The sequence below is a fragment of the Grammomys surdaster genome, unplaced genomic scaffold (genome assembly GCF_004785775.1).
Source record: "Grammomys surdaster isolate TR1022 unplaced genomic scaffold, NIH_TR_1.0 242, whole genome shotgun sequence".
NCBI classification, from domain to species: domain Eukaryota; kingdom Metazoa; phylum Chordata; class Mammalia; order Rodentia; family Muridae; genus Grammomys; species Grammomys surdaster.
In genome coordinates this window covers 198,733-218,487 of record NW_021604687.1, presented here as the reverse complement: position 1 = coordinate 218,487, position 19,755 = coordinate 198,733, and the positions used below count along the sequence as shown (strand labels likewise).

Here is a 19,755-nt window from a genome sequence, read left to right as displayed (position 1 = left end):
GGTATGGTTGTTAAGTCTGATGAACCCACAATGCCTTGGGGCTGTGGTTTCCTCTTCCAGGGTCTCACTAATCACTTGTAGCCATTCATTGGTCCCTCTAAGACCTGAGTTAATAAAAAATGTATGTTGGGAGGAGAAAACTAAGTTCTGAGTTGCCTATCTAAAGTGTCAGTAGAAGACTTTGTTTCTAGTATGGCAACCACCCACAGGTCAAACAAAAAACAAAAAAATAAAACACACACGCACACACACATATACACATACACACACACCTCCACCACCACCACCACTAAAACAACAACAACTCTTAATAAATTGGTATCTATGGGCCCTGTGGTTCCATGAGACCTTCACAGTCTGGTTTCTTTTCTGACCTGGGAACTCTGCATTAAGAGATCACAGAAGACCTTCAAATCAGGGACTCTGGTAGCCCACAGCCAATGAACTGCTTTGTCATGTTGTTACTTCCTAGTGCCACATTCAAACTAGTGGCCCAAGAGCTATGGGCCTGAAAACAAAATTTATTTGATCTTTTAAAGTGCATGTGTGTCATAAGTCCTATATTTCTGAGTGTTTTGTCTAAAGGGAATGAGCCAGTAGCTCTTGGACTGCCTTCCTCTGAGGTTGCCAATCCTAATACACATATGTGTTTGGCCCACCTTCTTTGTGCCTGTCACTCATGTCTGTCCACCTTGCCCATGTATGTGACCTCCATGGCTCTTGTGGGGACTGGAGCTCCAGGATCCAGCTCAAGACTAGAATGGGAGCCTCTGCCTTTGGTTAGTATAGGAGAGTTGTCCTGGCTCCTGACTGGGAGTTTCTGTTTGTGCCTGTGTTCCTGTTTTACATTTGTATGTGCATGTATGACAGAGCAAGATGCCAACTGGGCCATTTACTGCTGCTATGCCTGTAGAAGATGGAGCAGCCAGCTCCTATGAAACAGCACTGGCCTCTGAGAGGTTGGCCCAAATCCTGCCCTTGTCTCACAATGCCACGGTAAAGCAGCATCTACCAGCCTGCAGGGCTCTCTAGCTGACTTTGCAATATGCAGCCCAGCCTGTGGGAAGTGGGTGTGAGTGGGTGAGTAGGAGCAGAAGAGATATGGGCTTGCTGTTTTACATACATTTGTTTACCCTCCCAAGCTTCCTGTAATTCTTGCGTGAGGAAACTGAAGTCTGAGGAGGTGGTAGTACTGGCCCAGCTGGTGTTTAATAAAACAACCCAGTGTGGTGTTAAAGCATGTGTTAAACTGTTCATGCTGCTGCAGTACTGTGTTTGTGAATGTATGCATTTTCACCCACAGCAATTAGACAGCATTCACGTCACCATCTTACACAAGGAAGAAGGTGCTGGCCTTGGATTCAGCTTGGCAGGAGGGGCAGATCTAGAAAACAAGGTGATCACGGTGAGTGGTCCAGGGATGGACATGTCAGAGCCAGAGTGGTTTCCTGGGGGTCAGAAGACTTGCCCGGAAGGGGTCTTCTGTGGGGGAACACCAGGCCACGGGGCAGGGGTCAGGACAGGAGGTTTAAAGGAAAGTCATTATGACCATCCTTCTCAAGAGGCACACGATGGGTTCCTCTGTGATCTGTACTTAACACGTGTGTGCACAAACATGTTCTACACTATAACATCTAAATGGGAAGTTTGTACAGCTTAAAGCCCTAATCTCTGTAATTTTGAAAATATGTAGAGGGTATATTAAAAATGGAGATCAGAATCAGGGAGATATCTCAGTCAATAAAGCACTTGGCTCGAAAACATGGGAAGTTCAGTGTGATGCCTAGAATTCATGTTCAAGCAATGCTGGGCATGGAAGTGCATCTGTAATCCCAGAGCTGGGGAGACAAGACAGGCAGATTCCCAGGGCTCGATGGTCAGCCATCCTAGCCTACTTGGCAAGTTCTAGGCTAGTGAGAGGCCATGTCTTAAACAAAGGGAAAGGTGCCTAAGCCGTGACATCTGAGGTTGTTCTGTGGCTTCCACATGTGTGTGCACATACATGCTGCTGCGAACACACATATCTGTGCATACATTTGGGTGAACTGGGGACAACTTTGGTACAATATCACATAATTTCCTCAGGAAATTTAAATCATGGCCGTCACAAGGATTTAGATAGGTTCAGTTTATGGCCACAGGGGATTTTTAGAAACCTCTAGACCAGGAATGTAAATACTATGTAAATAGGAGCCCATGAAAGGTAAATTCTTGGGCTGGAGAGATGGCTCAGCGGTTAAGAGCACTGACTGCTCTTCCAGAGGTCCTGAGTTCAAATCCCAGCAACCGCACGGTGGCTCACAACCATCCGTAATGAGATTCAATGCCCTCTTCTGGTGTGTCTGAAGACAGCTACAGTCTACTCATAAGTAAAATAAATAAATCTTTAAAAAAAAAAAGAAAGGTAAATTCTTGCAAAAGAGAGGGCTATCCTCCTTTTAGCTACTTAAAGAACGATACTGTTCAAGTGGACAGTTGATAACTGAGCAGGTTCAAATGTTCAGCTGACTTGCTGGTTGGCTGAGCTCAGTAGGATCCAGCCAAGAGGCTGAAGACATTACTGTGCAATGTGCAGGTTACACACACCACAGTGCTCACCAAGAGTCTGCAGACCCTATGTCCTGTCTCCTGTTTCCAGGACCTAGAGTCTGGGAGAGCATGGGGAGGTGAACAGACCTCTATTCTAAGCATCTTTCTCTGTGGACACCTAATCATTTCTGGCCTAGTCGATCTGACCAGCTTGGGCTACTGTCATTAGCCCACGGCTTCTGGTGACCAGTTGTTTACCCACATGGTTTCTGGTCCTCTTGAGTTCATGATCCAGACCATGTGTGTGGTATGTATCTGGGAATCAAACTCAGGCCTCAGGTGTGGTGGCAAAGCACCTCTACTCATTGAGCTTTCTGACTGTAAGATAGTTTTTAAAATCCTGCACACCACGCAGAAAGGAGAAAGGGACCAGCTCAAGAATAAGGATGTCTAGACAGCCTAGGACAGTGTACCTCAAGTACTTCCTCTAGAAAATGGGGCATGAACATCTCTCCGGAAACGATAAGCCACCATGTTATTACATTGCTTACTCAGAGAACAAAGATGTAAATTATCATTGTAGGATTGCTAAGCATCTTTAAATAATGAACATTTTTGGAGATTTTCTTTAAAATTTGGGTGTCACCAAATGTCTTTGATCTTAGAAACCTGTTCTCATAAATATCCCCCAATAAGCCTTAGATTCAGTTTTCCCAGGAAACCATTCTCGGAAATATGCTCTAGAGTAAGTAAGGCAGAAGGTGTTCATTGGGAGTGGCTGGGGTTATAGGCTAGGTCAAGGGTATTGTGTGGGAAGTGTGCTGAGTACTCACTGGCCATCAGTGTTGGTCTCTTCCCTAACTAGAGAAGGAAAGGGAATTCTGGAATGCTGGCCCAGTCCAGTTACTCTGCCCTGAGATATAGTCGGTCTGTGTTGTCTTTGGCCTAACTTCCTCTGGGGGTTAGTTGGATACCTGTCTCAGAGGCCTCTGCCAGCACAAAAAGGGATCTGATTTGTGTCGGTTTGTGACTCCTGACTCTCGGGTTGTTCAGGTTCACAGAGTGTTTCCAAATGGGCTGGCTTCCCAGGAAGGCACAATTCAGAAAGGCAACGAGGTTCTTTCCATCAATGGCAAATCTCTCAAGGGCGCTACCCACAACGATGCCCTAGCTATCCTTCGCCAAGCTCGGGACCCAAGGCAAGCTGTGATTGTCACCAGGAGGGCAACTGTGGAGGCCACTCATGACCTGAACTCCTCTACTGACTCTGCTGCCTCAGCTTCAGCAGCCAGTGACATTTCTGTAGACTCTAGTAAGTGATCCCAGTGCAGTGGGGGCTGGTGTGGGGACAGGCTCCTTTGGAACCATGTTCTGTCTTTGGCCGTTTAGATCCATGCTTGGTGGCACTGCGTGGTAATGTGTGGCCCTAACATCATACTTTCCTAGCATGCTTGATGTGCTGCAGAGATCCGAGTCTATTTCCGAATGAGTATGTATGGCTGTGTGTCTGTGGTATGTGTGTATGTGTGTAGTTAAGCAGCCAGCATCAGCCTGGGGAGCTGGGCCTGAGAGAAGAGCACATCACTGACCAAGCCCATGTGATTTATTTTTTGCAGAGGAAGCCACTGTCTGCACAGTGACACTGGAGAAGACCTCTGCAGGGCTGGGCTTCAGCCTGGAGGGTGGAAAGGGCTCCCTGCATGGTGACAAGCCTCTTACCATAAACAGGATTTTCAAAGGTAGGCGTACGATTTCAATGTTTTAAGTAAAGCCAGAGGCAGGCACTTGTCTGATAGCCTGGCTAGATTTACTCTAGCCCTACATTCATCGATTCTTGTGTTTATTTTCCATTTGATGTCTCATCTGCCATGGATTGGGCTGCCCGATAATCTGACACGTGAGTCAGCTAGATATGGATTTTCCTGAGAAAATTATGAATGCCTTATAGCTACCATGCAGATATATCTGCAACACCTTGCTACTTACTTGGAAGTCTTGGGCAAGGGGATAGGGATGTGGATAAAGGCACATTGGTCAAAGGCCAGCTGTAAGACCTGGGTTCTAATGTTAGGTTTGCCACGCAAAGTGGCAAGTTGCTTCAGTATTGTGGGCCCGTGAGCAACACATGGGAATGAGCCTCTAGCCACGGGCAGGTGTGGTGCCATGGGATGTGGACGCCAGAGCCTGCAAGACAGAGTTCAAACTTAGATCCTACGACTAGCCACTTTCAAGCTCTGAGTAATGGTCTCTCTTTGGTTTCCATGCTTGTGAAAAGGGAATCTACTTTTGTGTACCCCCAAGGAATTCTGCCATGGGTGCAGAACACCAGCACAATGTCCACTTCATTGCTCAATATCCCTAGCTATATTTTCATTATTACTCTATACTGTTATTCACTATTGGTTAAGGCCAGGGTGTCAAGAATGGTGTGTGTGTGTGTGTGTGTGTGTGTGTGTGTAGCAGGGGGAGGTCCCTTCAATATAAACAGTAAAAGAAGACCTTGTGATTTCTGCATGCATCTTTGACTGAGTAGGCACCACGCAGGGTTATGAGTGCATGCAGGGTTAGGTCTTTCTGAGTGGATACAGAGTTCTTTCCAGGCTGTTTGAAGCCAAACGCTTCATAAATGTCTCAGCAGCTCACACCACTTCCCACTCATTGCTGATGTTGTCATCAGAAGTACGTTGTCAGTATGAATCAGGGAATCAATAGAGAGGTTCAGTGAGGACACAGAACTTCAGGAGTTCTCTAGGGATTGTGAAAGTCCCTAACTAGGCTCTGGCTTGAGACTGCCTGCTAGCTCCTCACTTAGAAACAGCATTGATTGTCTTTGGAGCTTTCTATGCCCCAGACAGCTAAGTACGTTGTCAGTATGAATCAGGGAATCAATAGAGAGGTTCAGTGAGGACACAGAACTTCAAGAGTTCTCTAGGGATTGTGAAAGTCCCTAACCAGGCTCTGGCTTGAGACTGCCTGGTAGTTCCACACTTAAAAACAGCATTGATTGTCTTTGGAACTTTCTATGCCCCAGACAGCTAAGCCTGATGGCCAAGCTCTGTGCTACCATGCTGTGAAATAAATCCTTCACAAGCTCCCAAAGATGGGTGTGCTATCCACTTGTAAGCTTTCCTGGCTCCTCAGAAAGTGTCTTTTATAGTTCCTGTTACCCGAAAAGCCCAAGATCACGTGTCATCTTCTCTTTCTTTATAGGGACAGAACAAGGTGAGATGGTCCAGCCAGGGGATGAGATCTTGCAGCTCGCTGGCACTGCTGTGCAAGGTCTTACACGGTTTGAAGCCTGGAATGTCATCAAGGCATTACCGGATGGACCTGTCACTATAGTCATCAGAAGGAATGGCTTCCACTGCAAGCAAACAGCTTCTGCAGACTCATAGACAGGATGCCAATGCTAAGACAAAGCAGGAGCCCAAAGCTCCAGTAATTGCTGATTCTCAGGGTCTCTGCTGCCCACCTCACCCAGGCTGGGGAAAGCCCAGGTGTGCTTTTGGTAGCTGCTGCTCAGGTTTGGACCTTCTGGCACACTGCCCATCAAGAGGGTTGTTCCAAATGTCAAGACCGAGTCACTCAGAGGTGGCTGATACAAACCATAGACTGTATATAGACAGCTTAGTGATAATACTCTGGTGCCGTAATAAAATGGTTGTACTGCAGTTTGCCATGAAACAAATGGCCTGACTTGAAAATCACGTAGGGACTGTGAAAGCCAACCCGTGGCAGAGCTTTTTCTTCTCTTATGCATCTCATGTCTTGGAGGAAGCTCCTCAGCATCAGCTGGAGCAAGTCAAGGCTGGGTTGGGGTCCTGTGAAGGGTCACTGTTTGTGGCTCCCCTCAGAGGTGCTGGGTGATGACTGGGGAAGTCTCTATATGGCTGGTGCGTCTGCATCATGCTGATTGATTCTGCATCATGCTATCTGCTGGTGCTTTTGCAACATGCTGATTCTGCACCGTGCTGCCCGGGTGCAACACAGCAGGTGGGGGTACACCATTTGAATGTTCTGCCTTTGAAGACTCTTAACATTGCTTCTGCTGTATTCCTGCAGAGAGCAGACAAAAACCTGCCTAGGTTTAAGGAAAGGGAATATGTTGTTAGAAACAGCTCTGTGAGATGCAGCATGTCATGAAGAACACTTTCAAACACTTAGAAGACTTTTTGGTTGGGTTGAGATCCTAGAAGGAGGGGAACCAGAAGACAGAGAAGTGTAGTGTGAGTTAAGGTGTGGACAGATATGATGAACCAGGATGGATATGAGGATAAAATAAAATTATTACTAATGTCCTATCTGTTACGTGTCAGGCACTCTGCTTGATATTAAATGATAGTCATCAGTGATCACAGCCACTTCACCAACGGTGGTCCTGCACCAGTGTATTGGGGGGGGGTGCTGAACCCCAGAACAATAAATAGCTTGTCTGGCTAGGATGTGGTGGTAGGGCAGAGATTTAGTCATTCCTTCTGTGACATGAGCAGGCCCAGGAGCTTTAAAACATAGTATATCAGGGAATAAAAACAAACAAACAACCGCCTAGCATGTTGGCAGCATGTGCGTGGCCAGTATAACATTTGCTTTGGTTATTTCTGAACAGCTGACAGCCAAGCTCAGGGCAACTCAATGTGACTCTCCATTATCCACAGCAATTACAGTTTTTACCAGGTCCGGGCCAAGGGTTCAGATCCTCATCCCTAGTTATTCCATGAAATACAGATGACATGGGAAGGCCTGGCAAGGGTCACAGATAAACCACCAGAGACCATTTATTTCAGGGCATTGCCAATGGAAGCTTGCTACTATAACTTGCTAGCTTCTCCAGAATTGAAAGCCAGAAATACTTTCTGGAAGTGGACTCAGAAACCCCAGCTGGATCCTCTCTTCAGGTAAGGCCCTTCAGTGACTCTCAGCCTCACTTATTCTGAAAAATGACATGTTACTGGAGCTGGCATGCTTACTTCTCCAGTCCACTCTCAATTCTGTTCTAAAACAGACAAGTAGAAAAGGAACTTAGGATACCTTTTATATCAATCTATCAGATTTAATAGAAGGTATATTTGATCTAACAGTAAAAGGTGTGGTGCTGGGGAGACAGCTGTCAGTAAAATGCTTGCTGTGCAAGCATGGCAACCTGAACTTAATCCCCAGAGACAAGAAAAACAAAAAACCAAAAAACCAAAAAGCCAACCAGTTAAACAACCAACCAACCAACCAACCAACCAACCAACCAACCAACCAACCAAAAAACCAAACCAAACCAAACCAAACAATCAAAAACAAAAAGAAAAAAAAAGAAAAGAACCAGATGCAGTAGCATTCAACATGTAATTCCAGACCTGGGGAAGCAGAAAGATGCTAGTCCCTGGAACTTGCTGGTCATCCAATCTAGCCTATTTGGTGAGTCTAAAGCCAATGAGAAAGTCTGTCTCAAAAACCTCAAAGTGGATCATATCCAAAATAATGGTATAGCAAGTAAGTAAGCTTAATATGGAGACAAAACCAGAAAGAGATCACAGAAAGAGATCAACAGTCAGCATCCAGACCCCAGGGAGCAGGACAGCAGCAAGAAAATCAGACAGATCTATACAGATTGTGGGAAATTCTGAACAAGCCTCATCAAAATGAAACTGTGTCCTAATGAACCCTTTGACTAAATCTGAGCGGCCCCAACCACAACAACAGTGAGAAGAACAAAGAGAGAAAGAGTAGGGAACTATTAAAATCTACTGAAGAGGGGCAGCTGAGGACAATGAGGGCACCATGTGTCTGAAGACAATGTCAGCCAACAGAAATCTTTCCATTCTCCGTACGACAGAAAGCAAGAATCTAAATTTATTTGAAAAGCTAAGGAGACACCCTTTGTTCCTAAAGGAACGGCAGGCTTAGTGGTCAGTGTTAGATACAGTAGGCGTGGACAGTCTCACAGCCCAAGAGACATCCTTCTCTCCTTCCTAATGGCAGCAAAACCTGATGAGGCCAGGACAGCCCAGCACCCTTGCCTCACCATCATGACTTAGGGCATAGTGAGGTATATGCCAGGAGGCTCTTCTCCCCAGAGTCCAGCATGCGCACAGGAGCAGCTGGCCCTGCTTAGAGTCACTTATAGGGACCACAAGAACTCAGAATCCTTCCCAAAGATACAAACTTGCCTGAGGCAGATACAAACTGGTTTCATGGGGGATGTGAACCTTAACCCATGAAGGAAAAAACAGATAGGAAGAGATGATTCTGATGGAAGATACCACAAAAGTTAGATTGAAAGTGTTTTTCCTTAAGGCTTATCCTTTGATTTAAAACATCATTTTCCAAGTTGACACTTTTGTAAAGGGGGAAAAGTCTTGTGCTAATAATTTGTATACAAAAGCATATCAGAAAGGAAACACAGGAGTCTGGGAACTCCAGATGCCAGAGGAAGCAGGACTTAGCGACCACAATGGATGATGACTCTTTAAGACCAGCACAGGGACAAGATGTCTGACAGCAACCAGCACACAGGGCTCTGGACCACAAAGAATCAAAGAGTACTTGAGCCATCTCTCAGGTGGCCATTGTGGGACCTGCCCTGGCCTGCCAGGTGTATGTGTGCACCACATTAAGCTGATGAACAGCTCCTTCCACAACCAAGCCCAAGAGGCAGGAGGGTGGTGTGGGGGGATGGGCTGCTCTTCTGGAATGGTACCCTGAGATTTGGTGTTTACTATGGTATCTCAAAAGGCCTCAGCAGCTCTTCCGTGTTCCTTGAGGCTCAACAGCTGGAGTTCTTGAAGGACCAGAGGCATTCCTTGCCAATAGGCGACTGTCAGTGATGGAACTTCCTCACTGCCTTCTGAAGGTTGTGGTAGAAGTCAGCCATGCTTCGAGGGAAGAAGGAGTCCACCACACTCTGAGGGAGATAGCCACTCAAGTCTGTCTGGAAGAATGTGACCAGATTGGTTTTGTTGGGATCCCTGAAGAAGAAATAGCAGAGGTGGGTTAGATTTGTATCATGGACGTATGTAGCACAGAGTCATGACCAGCAGATGTGGCCCAGACATGGTGGTCTTTTCTACTCCTACTCTAGGTTCAGTCACCAGGGCTCTGCTCAACCTTCTTGCTGTGGATAATAGCATATCTCCTAGGGGACACACTACACAGTTGCTATGAACACATTGGAGAGCTGGTGCCATGCGCTGGGTAGGACAGATGCAGATACTTCTTATGGCTATTGACAGCCCATCCCCCAACCCCTCCTGGGCTTTGTGTGGCAGGAGCTGTCTATCAGCTTACTCCTGTGCAGACAGAGACAGAAGGGGGTGGGAGAGGGAAAGAGGGAGAGATGGAGGGAGAGGGCACAAATCCTCAGCTCTGTCAGATTCCATGTTCTCCCTCCCTGACTACCTCCCACTGACTCTGGGGTACTTTCTCTGCCCCCCACCTCCCATACCCACCCTGAGCTCAGGCTATCTCTCATAGTCCTCATAGTCACTCAGCTGTGTTCTCTTTGGAAACTTGAACAGGTAAGTAAGAAATCTGAGGTAGCGACTGTATTTCTTTCTGGGGAGCCCTGGGCTTGATGGGAGAATATCACAGAAGAGACAGACAACGTGGGGAAAGAAAGACACATGGAGTAAGTCTGCATGGATGAAAGGAGGCTCAGAGATGCCATGACTGTCTTCACAGAGAAAGCCAGGAGTTTGTCCTGACACATTCATCAGAACACATGCAGAGCATAGAGAATGCTCCCTGTATACAGCAGGCACATCACAAATGCAGCCCTGATGCTGCCTCTTCCCAAGGCTCTCCTGCCCTCTGAGATGCTTTCTCTCTATCATAGACCATCTGAGCCCAGACACCTCCAAATCAGTCTGGACACAGCCCCACTCCCCAGTGTGGCCTCTTGCTCTGATTCACAGATCCTCCTACACAGGGCACAAAGCAGTTTACACTGAAGTCATAGCATGACTGCTTAGACATGCTCTCTAAAGCTCCTAGTTACTTGACACAAATGTCTCTAGGAGCCTGGCCCTACTTTCTCAATGACTACACTTCCTGGCCTCTCTCCTGGCTCCACTGAGCTAACACAGTGGCTTCTTCCCATCCTGTTCCCCTTGTGCCCACACCTGCTTCCTGTCACCAAGAGGAACCCTGCACCTGCACAGGCCACTGTGCCACATGGGGCTCCAAATCAGGGAGGATTTTGGTGACTTCTGGGGTGATTCACTTCCACCGTACCTCAGACCCTTTCATCATCCTTTAATTTTCTACACAGCACCTACTATGTAGTAAGAAATTCCTAGTATATACAGAACATAATTATTTTCATTTGTGCCTTGTTTATCTTCTCCCACCCCATCAGAATTAAACACTCAGAGAACAGATGTTTTTTATCTGTACTTTCTTTCTTTCTTTCTTTCTTTCTTTCTTTCTTTCTTTCTTTCTTTCTTTCTTTCTTTCTCTTTCTTTCTTTCTTTTTTTTAAGAAAAAAAAGAGAGAGAGAGAGAAAGTATACAGTCAACACGAAGGACAGATGGCTGGGTTTAAGCTGTGGCTATATCACTTGTTGAGTCCGTCCGTGGTCTTGGGGTAGTTATTTTACCTCTCTGGCCTACCCACCCCTTTTATAGAACCTGGACCATCACCATTGTTACACAGGCTAAAGCTTGCACACTGTGTGTTCCCCTAAGACTCAGCTTCAATGAGAAAGGGCTCTGCTCCTACTTGTCTGGAAACTTCTTGCAGTATGCCTGGCAACCTGGAAAGAAGGGCAGGGAAGGTCTCAGCATCTGACTGGTGGGAACAGAGCAAGGACAAGTGGTCAAGGGTAGTTTTCTAGGCACACACCAGAGGGCCTGGTTTCCCCTGTACTGGGACTAAAGCTGTGTGTGCGTGTGCGTGTGTGTATGCGCGCGCACACACACACACGCACACGCACTACTACTGTCAAATTCCAAATTTTGTGACATTTAAGAAAAGCCTTCCAAGAGCTGTTTGGAGAGACAGCTTAGCAGACATGGTGTTCTGTGGGGTTGCTGTGTCTGGGTTTTAGTAATATTCTAGGCACTGAGACCTGCCTCCTGGAACTGCATGGGGAAGTCCCACACCTTCCCCTCTGGCTATCTGCAGGAAACGCAGGGATGCATGAGCAGGTGAAATCAATCCCTCTCCCTGTTAACTTGGGTGGTGCTCATCATAAACCTGGGACCTTCAGGTAATTCATTACCCAGAGAGCTCCTGGGAAAACGCTGCTGTGCCTGTGAGTGAACTCAGGGCTCTCTGGCTTCTCTCCAGAGCTGATTCACAACATGATCTCAGAACTGTCCTCCATGCCCTGAGATCTGTCCCATTTCTTATAAAGGAAGGTGGTTACTGTATGAACGTAGAGTGGGGAATTTGTTCCTGTAGCTACTTTAGTCTGGTGTGTATCTTCAGAAAGTCCAGAAGATCTGGAGCTCAGGCAGTACACCTCGCTCCTGGCCTTTGACTGTGGACACGACACTTAATTATCCTCTCGGTTTGCTTATTTGCCCAATGGGGCTAGGACATTTGCCTGACCTGTCCTGTATGGCTGGACACATGGTGGCTATACATGCCTTTAACCCCAGCACCTGGCTGCAGAGGGTGACAGATCTCTGAGTTAACAACAACAAAAATTAATCTGGTAATGCCTCCTTATCCCTTTGCCAGGTGCCACCTACAGTGGCACATCATGTCATGCATGCCTATGTGTGACAGTGCATTTTGTAACATCAATATCATTTTTACAGATTACAGTCAAAGTGCCTGTTTTCTGAGTTCACAGTGGTGGTATGGTTAGGTCTAAGACAAAGTTCTCCACCCACTTTCCTTACCCTGGCAGTGGTTCACAGAAGCACCCACATGGATGGTTAAATCCTCTCACAAAACCCGGCTGTGGGGGACACAATGGATGCTCCACATGAGTAGCTGGAAGACATTCATGAAGTCAGTGAACTCACCTTCAGACAACAGGGTCACCACCACCAGCACTCAAGATCCTCCATCTGCACAGGCCAAGAGACTGAAGCCCAGCATGCCAGCAAGGGGTTCTGCCACCTGCCAACTTCTTCACACTAACACTCACTCCAGCTCACACATATGCATCTCACTCCCCCCCGCCCGCAACACACATGCTCAGATACATGCACACACACGCACTCATTTCCACACACAATTTTCTCCAACCCTTTAAGAATTTCAGAAGAAAGAACATTCTAGAATATAAGGCTCAGGGTAGAAGAACGATTCCTCTCTCAGATTTCGGCCCACAGAAAGGAGGTTGTGTCCCCCATCTTACCCAGGGGCAGATACAAAGGAATCACTAGGCTCTGCTCCCCAAAGGGCAGGGACGGTACAGAAAACAGCCATAAGACTAAGATGCTCCTGTGGACTTGACACACTGACATACAGAGATCAGCTGCTTTCTGCATGTCCATAGCATAAACTGAGACCAGCAGGAATAAAGACAGTGCTGACAAAAATTTGGGACACACATAATAAAGCCCAGATACATGTTCTCCCCATTTTAAACCCTACGGCACCCTACAAGGGAAGAGGATGGAACACATGAGCTTGTTGATGGTTTCCAATCACCCAGCTTTCCTTGAAGATCAGGGGTGCGTAAGAGAGAGCCCAGCATCTAGGACAGCCAATAAACACCTACTGCCAATTACCATTGGAGTTGATGGTGCCATCCTCATATCTCTTCACCAGCACCAAGTCCACAAAGTCCCTGGGGGAAATAAGCTTCATGGCAGCCGAGGGCGTGGAGGTTCTGCTCACACACAGCATCTGCCAAAACAAGGGAGGCTCAGGTCTGCTGAGGACAGGTCCAACTCATACCCAGCATCTGGGAAATGAAATGCAGGGACAATATAGGAGCTGCAAGCAGGACAAAAGGGAGCCTGGGGGGGCACTTGGGCACTTTCCAGTGGGTGCACTGAGACCAAAATGATATCATCACTTTCCAAACGATTTCATCTTCGTGTTTCTTTATAAAATAACTCACCTGAGAACAATGTGTCTCTACAGAATGGGTCTTCCCCTTACCCATCTACTATCATCCTAGATTGCACTGCTCAGGGTACAAGATCCCTTGGGGTGCTACAGATCTTCAGGATTCTGACTGCAGTATTTGACCACGGTGCCCCAAACTGGGCTCAGAATGTCAGTTTGCCTTTCTCAAGCACAGTCCAAGAAACAAGTCCATTTCTGAACTCCTGTATCTTGCAGCAGGCACAGTGGAAGTAACGGTTATTCTGTACAACCATAACATCGTCTTCTGATTCCATCTGGAGCCTGAGGGAAAAGTCTATTTTTAAGAATATTGACGACAGAGGCACTTGTTACAGACGGAAGTTCACTCCAGGTTCATGTCCCATCCACACATCCTTTACCCATCTTCTATTAAGAGTCAGGAAGGATGCTTGAGGGCTGACCAAATCATGCTGATGAACGCCACCTGGAAGAAGGGCCTCTGTCCCCCCTTACCTTCACTGTTTCACTTAACAAGCAAGACCCCGACTTGTTACTGGCTTCTCTGCTTTTCAGGTTGTGTAAGTTCCCCAGCAGTCTGTGCTTTCTCTCCTTCTGTGCCTAGTGTCTGCTGAAGATTATGTCTCTCTGGCAACAGGCCAAATCTCTTCACGGACACATGAATTAATGAGAACCAAGAGTTCCCACATATCTCACGCAGAGATAAAACAATTCTTTTCTCTTTGTGTTTAATCATTCTTTACCCAAATTTCTAACGTAATTATGTTACCTTAATACATTACACTCATACCTCAGTTTAGTACTTAAAAAAAAAAAGGTCATGTGATCAAAAGAAGTACATGACTAGAACAGCTTTTTTTTTTTTTAAACAAAAATATTTACAAGAATATTTCAATAAAATTTGGTGATGTCCAAAAATCCACATGCATTATATGAGGGTTAAAATCGACTGGGAGGCCAAACCTGATGGTGTAAGCTTGTAAGCTTACGAGGCAGAAGCAGGGGGATCAGCCTGGTCTATATATTGAGTTCTAGGCCACCCAGGGCTACATAAAGAGACCCTGTCTTAAATTTAAAAAAAAAAAAATCAGTGGGCTGTATAAAGCAAAGTTCAAGAAAAATAATTACATATAATTACATACTGATTAAGAAAAACAAGCCGGGCAGTGGTGGCGCACGCCTTTAATCCCGGCGCTTGGGAGGCAGAGGCAGGCGGATTTTTGAGTTCGAGGCTAGCCTGGTCTACACAGTGAGTTCCAGGACAGCCAGGGCTATACAGAGAAATCCTGTCTCGGGGCGGGGGGTTGGGGGGGGGGAAGAAAGAAAAAGAAAAACATATTTCTTTTTGGTGGCTTGCTTTGTTTATTGAATTGAAATGTAGCCCTGCCTAATGGGGTGCTCATAGTCTGGCTGACCCCAACTCCCTGATCCTCATATCTCTCCATGGCTGCTGGGATTACAGTTATGTGGCAGTAGGGAACCAGCTTCTTCTGGCTTCTTTATCTATGTGCACTTGCAGCTTCTCTTTATCTATCAGACTGTTTCTTCCCCCAGGTTTCAGGCTTGAGGCCAGGAATAGAACATCTAGTAACCGCCTTGAGAGCACTGACAGGTTACAGCCACTGTTATGGCTGCTCAGGTATCACAGCCTATGGATTTCCGAGCTTTTCATTCTCTTCGTCCCACCAGCCACTGTACTGACACCAAGAGGTTCAAGTAAGTGAAAGAGATGCGCTGGAGCCACGTGAGCTGCCACGTGAGCTTCCACGTGGGCTCTGGGGGTGGTTTCCTGGGTAAAGTGTTTGCTGTGTCAAGTGTGAGGACCAGAACTTAGATTCCCCAGAACCCTCACACAAGCTAGTTGGGAGTGTTAGTTCCACTGTTATCCCAGAAGGGAGCTAGAGGCAGGGAATCTCTGGAGTAAGCTGGCTAGAAGTGCAAGCTCTAGATTCAGCAAGAGACTTTGCCTCAATATATAAAGGTAGAGCCTGACTGTAGGAGATATTTCTGGAGGCTCCATATACAAAAGAGCATGTGTACATACGCACATGTATAGCACATACACATAAAAGTCCTTCTGTCACGGCATTCGCATAATATAGAAAAGGCACTAACCAAGGGTTGCTCGACTTTACTCATTTGTATGTAGTAATTTGTATATTCTCTTTGCATTTTTTTTTCTTTTCTAATGCTGGTGTCACTTAATCCAGAATAAGAAAACCATATCTATTTATTACGGTTCTTCAAATACTCCTACTTAGACCAGCTGGCTCTTACAAAGGAAGCTATTTAACTATAAATGGAAAAAAAATGAAAGAAAGAAGAACCACTTGTCATAAATTAAAGGTAACTTCGAATTAAATGCGAAATTGCTAGAGTCTGATTCCCAGCCCAGGCTGCCTATTCATCTCTTAAGGGAAAGGAACAGTTAAATAATATCCAAGGCACATCAGTGCCCGAGATTCACTCTCCTCTTCCTGGTACCACAGGGCTGAAAGAAGAGTCGAACCATGGCATCATCCTCACTGTGTGTTTCAATTCCGAGTTTGAGTGTTAAGGACATAAAATTACCTTTCCTCCCAGGGATTTCTGCCTCTTCCTTCAGACAACTCTGACATAAACTTCTATGGAAAACAGACTGACTGAAATGAGGATTCTGGATCAGAGCAAAGACACCTGGCTGCACAGATTGCAAAATACTGTAAGGTTTCACAATGCTACCTGTTTATGTAAGCACCAGACAAGATAGTGCCAGCCAAGTTCTAGAAGCCAACGCTAAGATGCCATTGAAACCACACAGGTCTGCTCCCCTAGAGTTGCTTGCATATCTGTTTTCACTGTGATTTTCTATTCTTCCAAGCTTTCTATCGTCAAAAATGAAGCACAATCTTACAGTTACAGGTGATGCCAGGATAGGTTCATCAGGATGGGAGCTGTCTCCCATAATACTCCCTTGTCTCGTGTGGCTATTTCAGTTACGTTTATATTTGTTGAAATGAACAATTCATATCTTCAAACCAGCCACCTTTCCATGCTCTGTGGCCCCATGGACTTGAGGCTGCCACACTAGACAAGGCAGTTGCAGAACAATGTTGCTGTATACCATGGCTTTCTGCTGGGCAAGGCAAGTCTGTAGGACGAACACTTTCCTGAAGGAGACTTGCAGTGATCCTACTGTGGGCAAAGGACCAAGTGGCTATGTCAAGAGACAATGCTTCAAACTAGATCTGTTAGTCTAATCTAGGCCTGCCTCCTGTGTGGGGAGCCCAGGCCTTGCCCTTCAATTCCTCAGCTATAGGTCACTGACTCTGATGAGGGTTTTTGGGCTTCTCAGAGACATACTGTTTCCTGCCAGGGCCAGGTCTGCATGGCATTCCTCTTTCCTACAGATGTTAGAGGTGAGGTCAGGGTATTGCAGCAGGACAAGACACTACAGATAACACAGCCGGAGACACTTACATCCGTGATGCTCTGGACAATTTCAAAGCGGCTCACATTGTCATCCCACTTCTCCCGGAGGCCCCCAGCAACTGGCTTTACGCAATCCCACACCTCTTCTGGTGTCCCACACAGAATCCCTTCTCCCCGGTACCTGGAACAGAGAGGAATTTGACTGACTACATCAACTAAATTTGTTTATCTTAGGATTTTTATCTCAGGTCTATTACATGTTTGTTCCACTTCTAGGGCAGGCTGACAGAAAAGGGACTGAGATATGCTAGCCCATCTCCCCTCCAGCCTGCATAGACAGGTACAAAGCCCACACAGAACACAGCTTGCTAGAAACGATTCAAAACACAAGCTAATGCTTTTCTGGAAGGTGACTAGTGATCACAGAAGGCCAGAGTGGATTGGAATCTTTCATGAGGCAACCCCAGAGACACCAGGAAGGGAGTCAAGGTTCTGACAAACTTTGTTAAAAGTATGCACTTACAGATTCCCTGGAAACTCCTCAGATGGCCTCCAGGAAATTGAAACTCCATTCTGTCAAAAGGCATAGGATTGTAGAATTTTAGAGCTAGAGAAAGTCTTGGAGATGAGATCTCAAGGCTTGATTCTCCAAGGTCACCTAACCTGTTCCTGGCACAGTTGGGATCATGGATGTAGCTGCCTGTCCCTATGGCAGGTGATGAGCAGGGAGATCCTGGCTGGCTGATTCCTGGAGCTGTGGAAGCCTCACCAGTCGCTTTAACTGCCACTAAGAACTTTTGTTTTCTTAAGCAGTTTAGTGCTTTAAAAAAAAAAAAATCAGAAGCACCAAGGAAGGAAATTATTTCCCCCCGGCACTCCTTGGCGGAGGGATTGTGCAATAATGAACGGAGGAAAGACTTGGTACTTGGAGCTTTAGGTCCCAATCCTAACCTCAATAGCACTCAGATGACCTTGAGTGGGTTTCTAAATGAAAGGAGCAGGGATCTCCAGAGTCCCAGAGAGCATCCACCCGCAGTGGAATCGCTCTCTCAATCCACCTCTGGGGTCCAGGGTGCGGATAATCTCGGGGAGAGGAGAAGCCTGGGAGTTTGGAGGACTCCAAGCCCTAGGAGCAGTCTCCAGACCCATTTTCCCGCCCAGTCCTTTACTCACGCCTTCCCGGCACTTCTTCCAGCCCGACGCGTCCCGCCGGTACCGGAGCACCTTTTCTGCCACAGCCTCACTCTCTTGCGTGGCCCAGGACAGGTCCATTACGGCAATGTGCAGGGTCCCAGCTGTGCCACACAGGTTCTGCTGGGCGGAAAACTGGGCCTTGGGCGGAGCCTGGAGCCCCGCCCCCAGGCTCCGCCTCTCTTTCAGAATTGGTCTTCGCTCTCAGACAATTCTGTCCTTTCTTGAAATTGGCAGGTCTGGAGATTAAGGCCGGCCTTGCGCAGTCAGCGTCATCTCTGGGCGGGTGTCAGGAAGCTTCTGCTCTGCAACGGTAGGCTCTGGGCAAGGCCAGGAACCAGCTAGCTTAAGGAGTTTGGGTGTTTTCTCCTTGGTGCTCAGGTGGGTGCTTTCGGCCCCCAGCGAAACCGTGCAGTTTTCATAGCAAACAACTTCCCATGGGGGATTCTGCAGGGTGGTCCGGAGAATGTGGAGGAGCCGGCCGTGGAGGTAGGCAGGAGGGGTACTCACCCGTGAAAGTTTAGGAGGCCTGTGCACGGATGTCTGTCTGCTTCTGATAACTGAAGCTGAAGCGAGTCCCCCCCCGCCCCCCGCTTTTTTTTGTTTTTTCCTTGACTAGCTGAATGCCTTTGCTGAGTAAAGGAAGAAACAACTTCGAGAGTCGGTGGATATGGGTGTGGAGGAAGAAGTTGAAACCAATGTCACATCTGCTTAGTTCTAGACACCCAGGGAGCTCTTAGTAGACATACATATCCAGCAGACTGAGCTATGCACTAATCCAGATCCCAGAGATGGAAGCAGGAAGAGCACTCATTGAAGGTCTGCCTGGGAAATTTAATGAGGCCCTCAACTCAAAATAAAAAATGTAGAAAGAGGTCTAGCGACATAGAACAATAGTAGCATGCTTAACTAGCTACGACCTGAATTAAATAGACAAATAAATAAAGAGCAGACAGGAATACTATTGACAACTTATGGACACAGAGGCAACCAGGCACGTGGGAGAGTGTGGAATGGCATCCCTTCTGTAAGAGCAGCCCAGGGTTTCTCCTCTTCAAGCCTATCTCCAACTTAATTATTTGTGACCTCTTCACTGGTTCCTTCAAAGACCAGGAAGGACTTGTGAAAGTCCTCTTTGGAAGAAAAGAGGGGCTGGCTGGCTGGGAAAGCAATCGGGCACCTTGAGATCCAGACCCAATATTGACTGTGTGGGTTTGGGCAGGTCTCTAAACATCATTGAGATACAGTTTGCTCAGAGGTGAAATGTTATAATAACATGTTTCTCCCTGTGCTACTATGAAGAACACATGAAGAAGTACATGTGAATTCTTCTGAGAGTCATAAAATAGATGGCCTGTACTTTCCTGTACTTTAAAAATTAAGTGAATAAAATCATAAATGAATAATAATCTGAGATAAAATTGAGATATGGTTTAACGAAAACTGGCTGTCTAAACAAGGCTTTAAATTGTTAAGTATTGTCAAGAAGACCTCAGCAAAAACAAAGCATCATACATGGAAAGATGCTTTGTTGCCACAAAATCAATAGCCATGACACAAGAAGATGCAGAACCCTGATGGTAGGGAATTCCAAATCAAATAAGGGGGCCCATCTAGTGGATAAAC

At 46.6% G+C, this 19,755-nt stretch overlaps 2 protein-coding genes and 1 long non-coding RNA gene across 4 annotated transcripts in view; 2 read left to right on the top strand and 1 right to left on the bottom strand.

Moving 5' to 3' along the window:
* Il16 (interleukin 16) overlaps positions 1-6,830 on the top strand; it is a 130,381-nt gene extending 123,551 nt beyond the window's left edge. The window contains exons 16-19 of the mRNA XM_028774636.1: positions 1,304-1,405; positions 3,583-3,841; positions 4,146-4,268; positions 5,740-6,830. Coding sequence (XP_028630469.1) covers positions 1,304-1,405; positions 3,583-3,841; positions 4,146-4,268; positions 5,740-5,924 — 669 coding nt within the window. The 3' untranslated portion in view covers positions 5,925-6,830. The remainder of the gene's footprint in view (positions 1-1,303; positions 1,406-3,582; positions 3,842-4,145; positions 4,269-5,739) is intronic.
* Positions 6,831-7,849: 1,019 nt separating this feature from the next.
* Positions 7,850-18,255, bottom strand: Stard5 (StAR related lipid transfer domain containing 5). Its single transcript, XM_028774638.1, has 6 exons — positions 18,112-18,255; positions 17,462-17,511; positions 16,987-17,119; positions 13,206-13,323; positions 12,366-12,459; positions 7,850-9,485 (listed from the first exon to the last, which is right to left on the bottom strand). Exons 1-6 carry the CDS (start codon positions 18,208-18,210, stop codon positions 9,338-9,340), a joined length of 642 nt encoding a protein of 213 aa, XP_028630471.1. The 5' UTR covers positions 18,211-18,255; the 3' UTR covers positions 7,850-9,337.
* Positions 18,256-18,363: 108 nt separating this feature from the next.
* LOC114627052 overlaps positions 18,364-19,755 on the top strand; it is a 16,285-nt gene continuing 14,893 nt past the window's right edge. The window contains exon 1 of one of the 2 annotated variants that reach the window (XR_003712329.1): positions 18,364-18,442. This is a non-coding gene — a long non-coding RNA (uncharacterized LOC114627052). Of the gene's footprint in view, positions 18,511-19,755 lie in introns of both variants that reach the window. The other variant, XR_003712328.1, reaches the window with a different exon arrangement.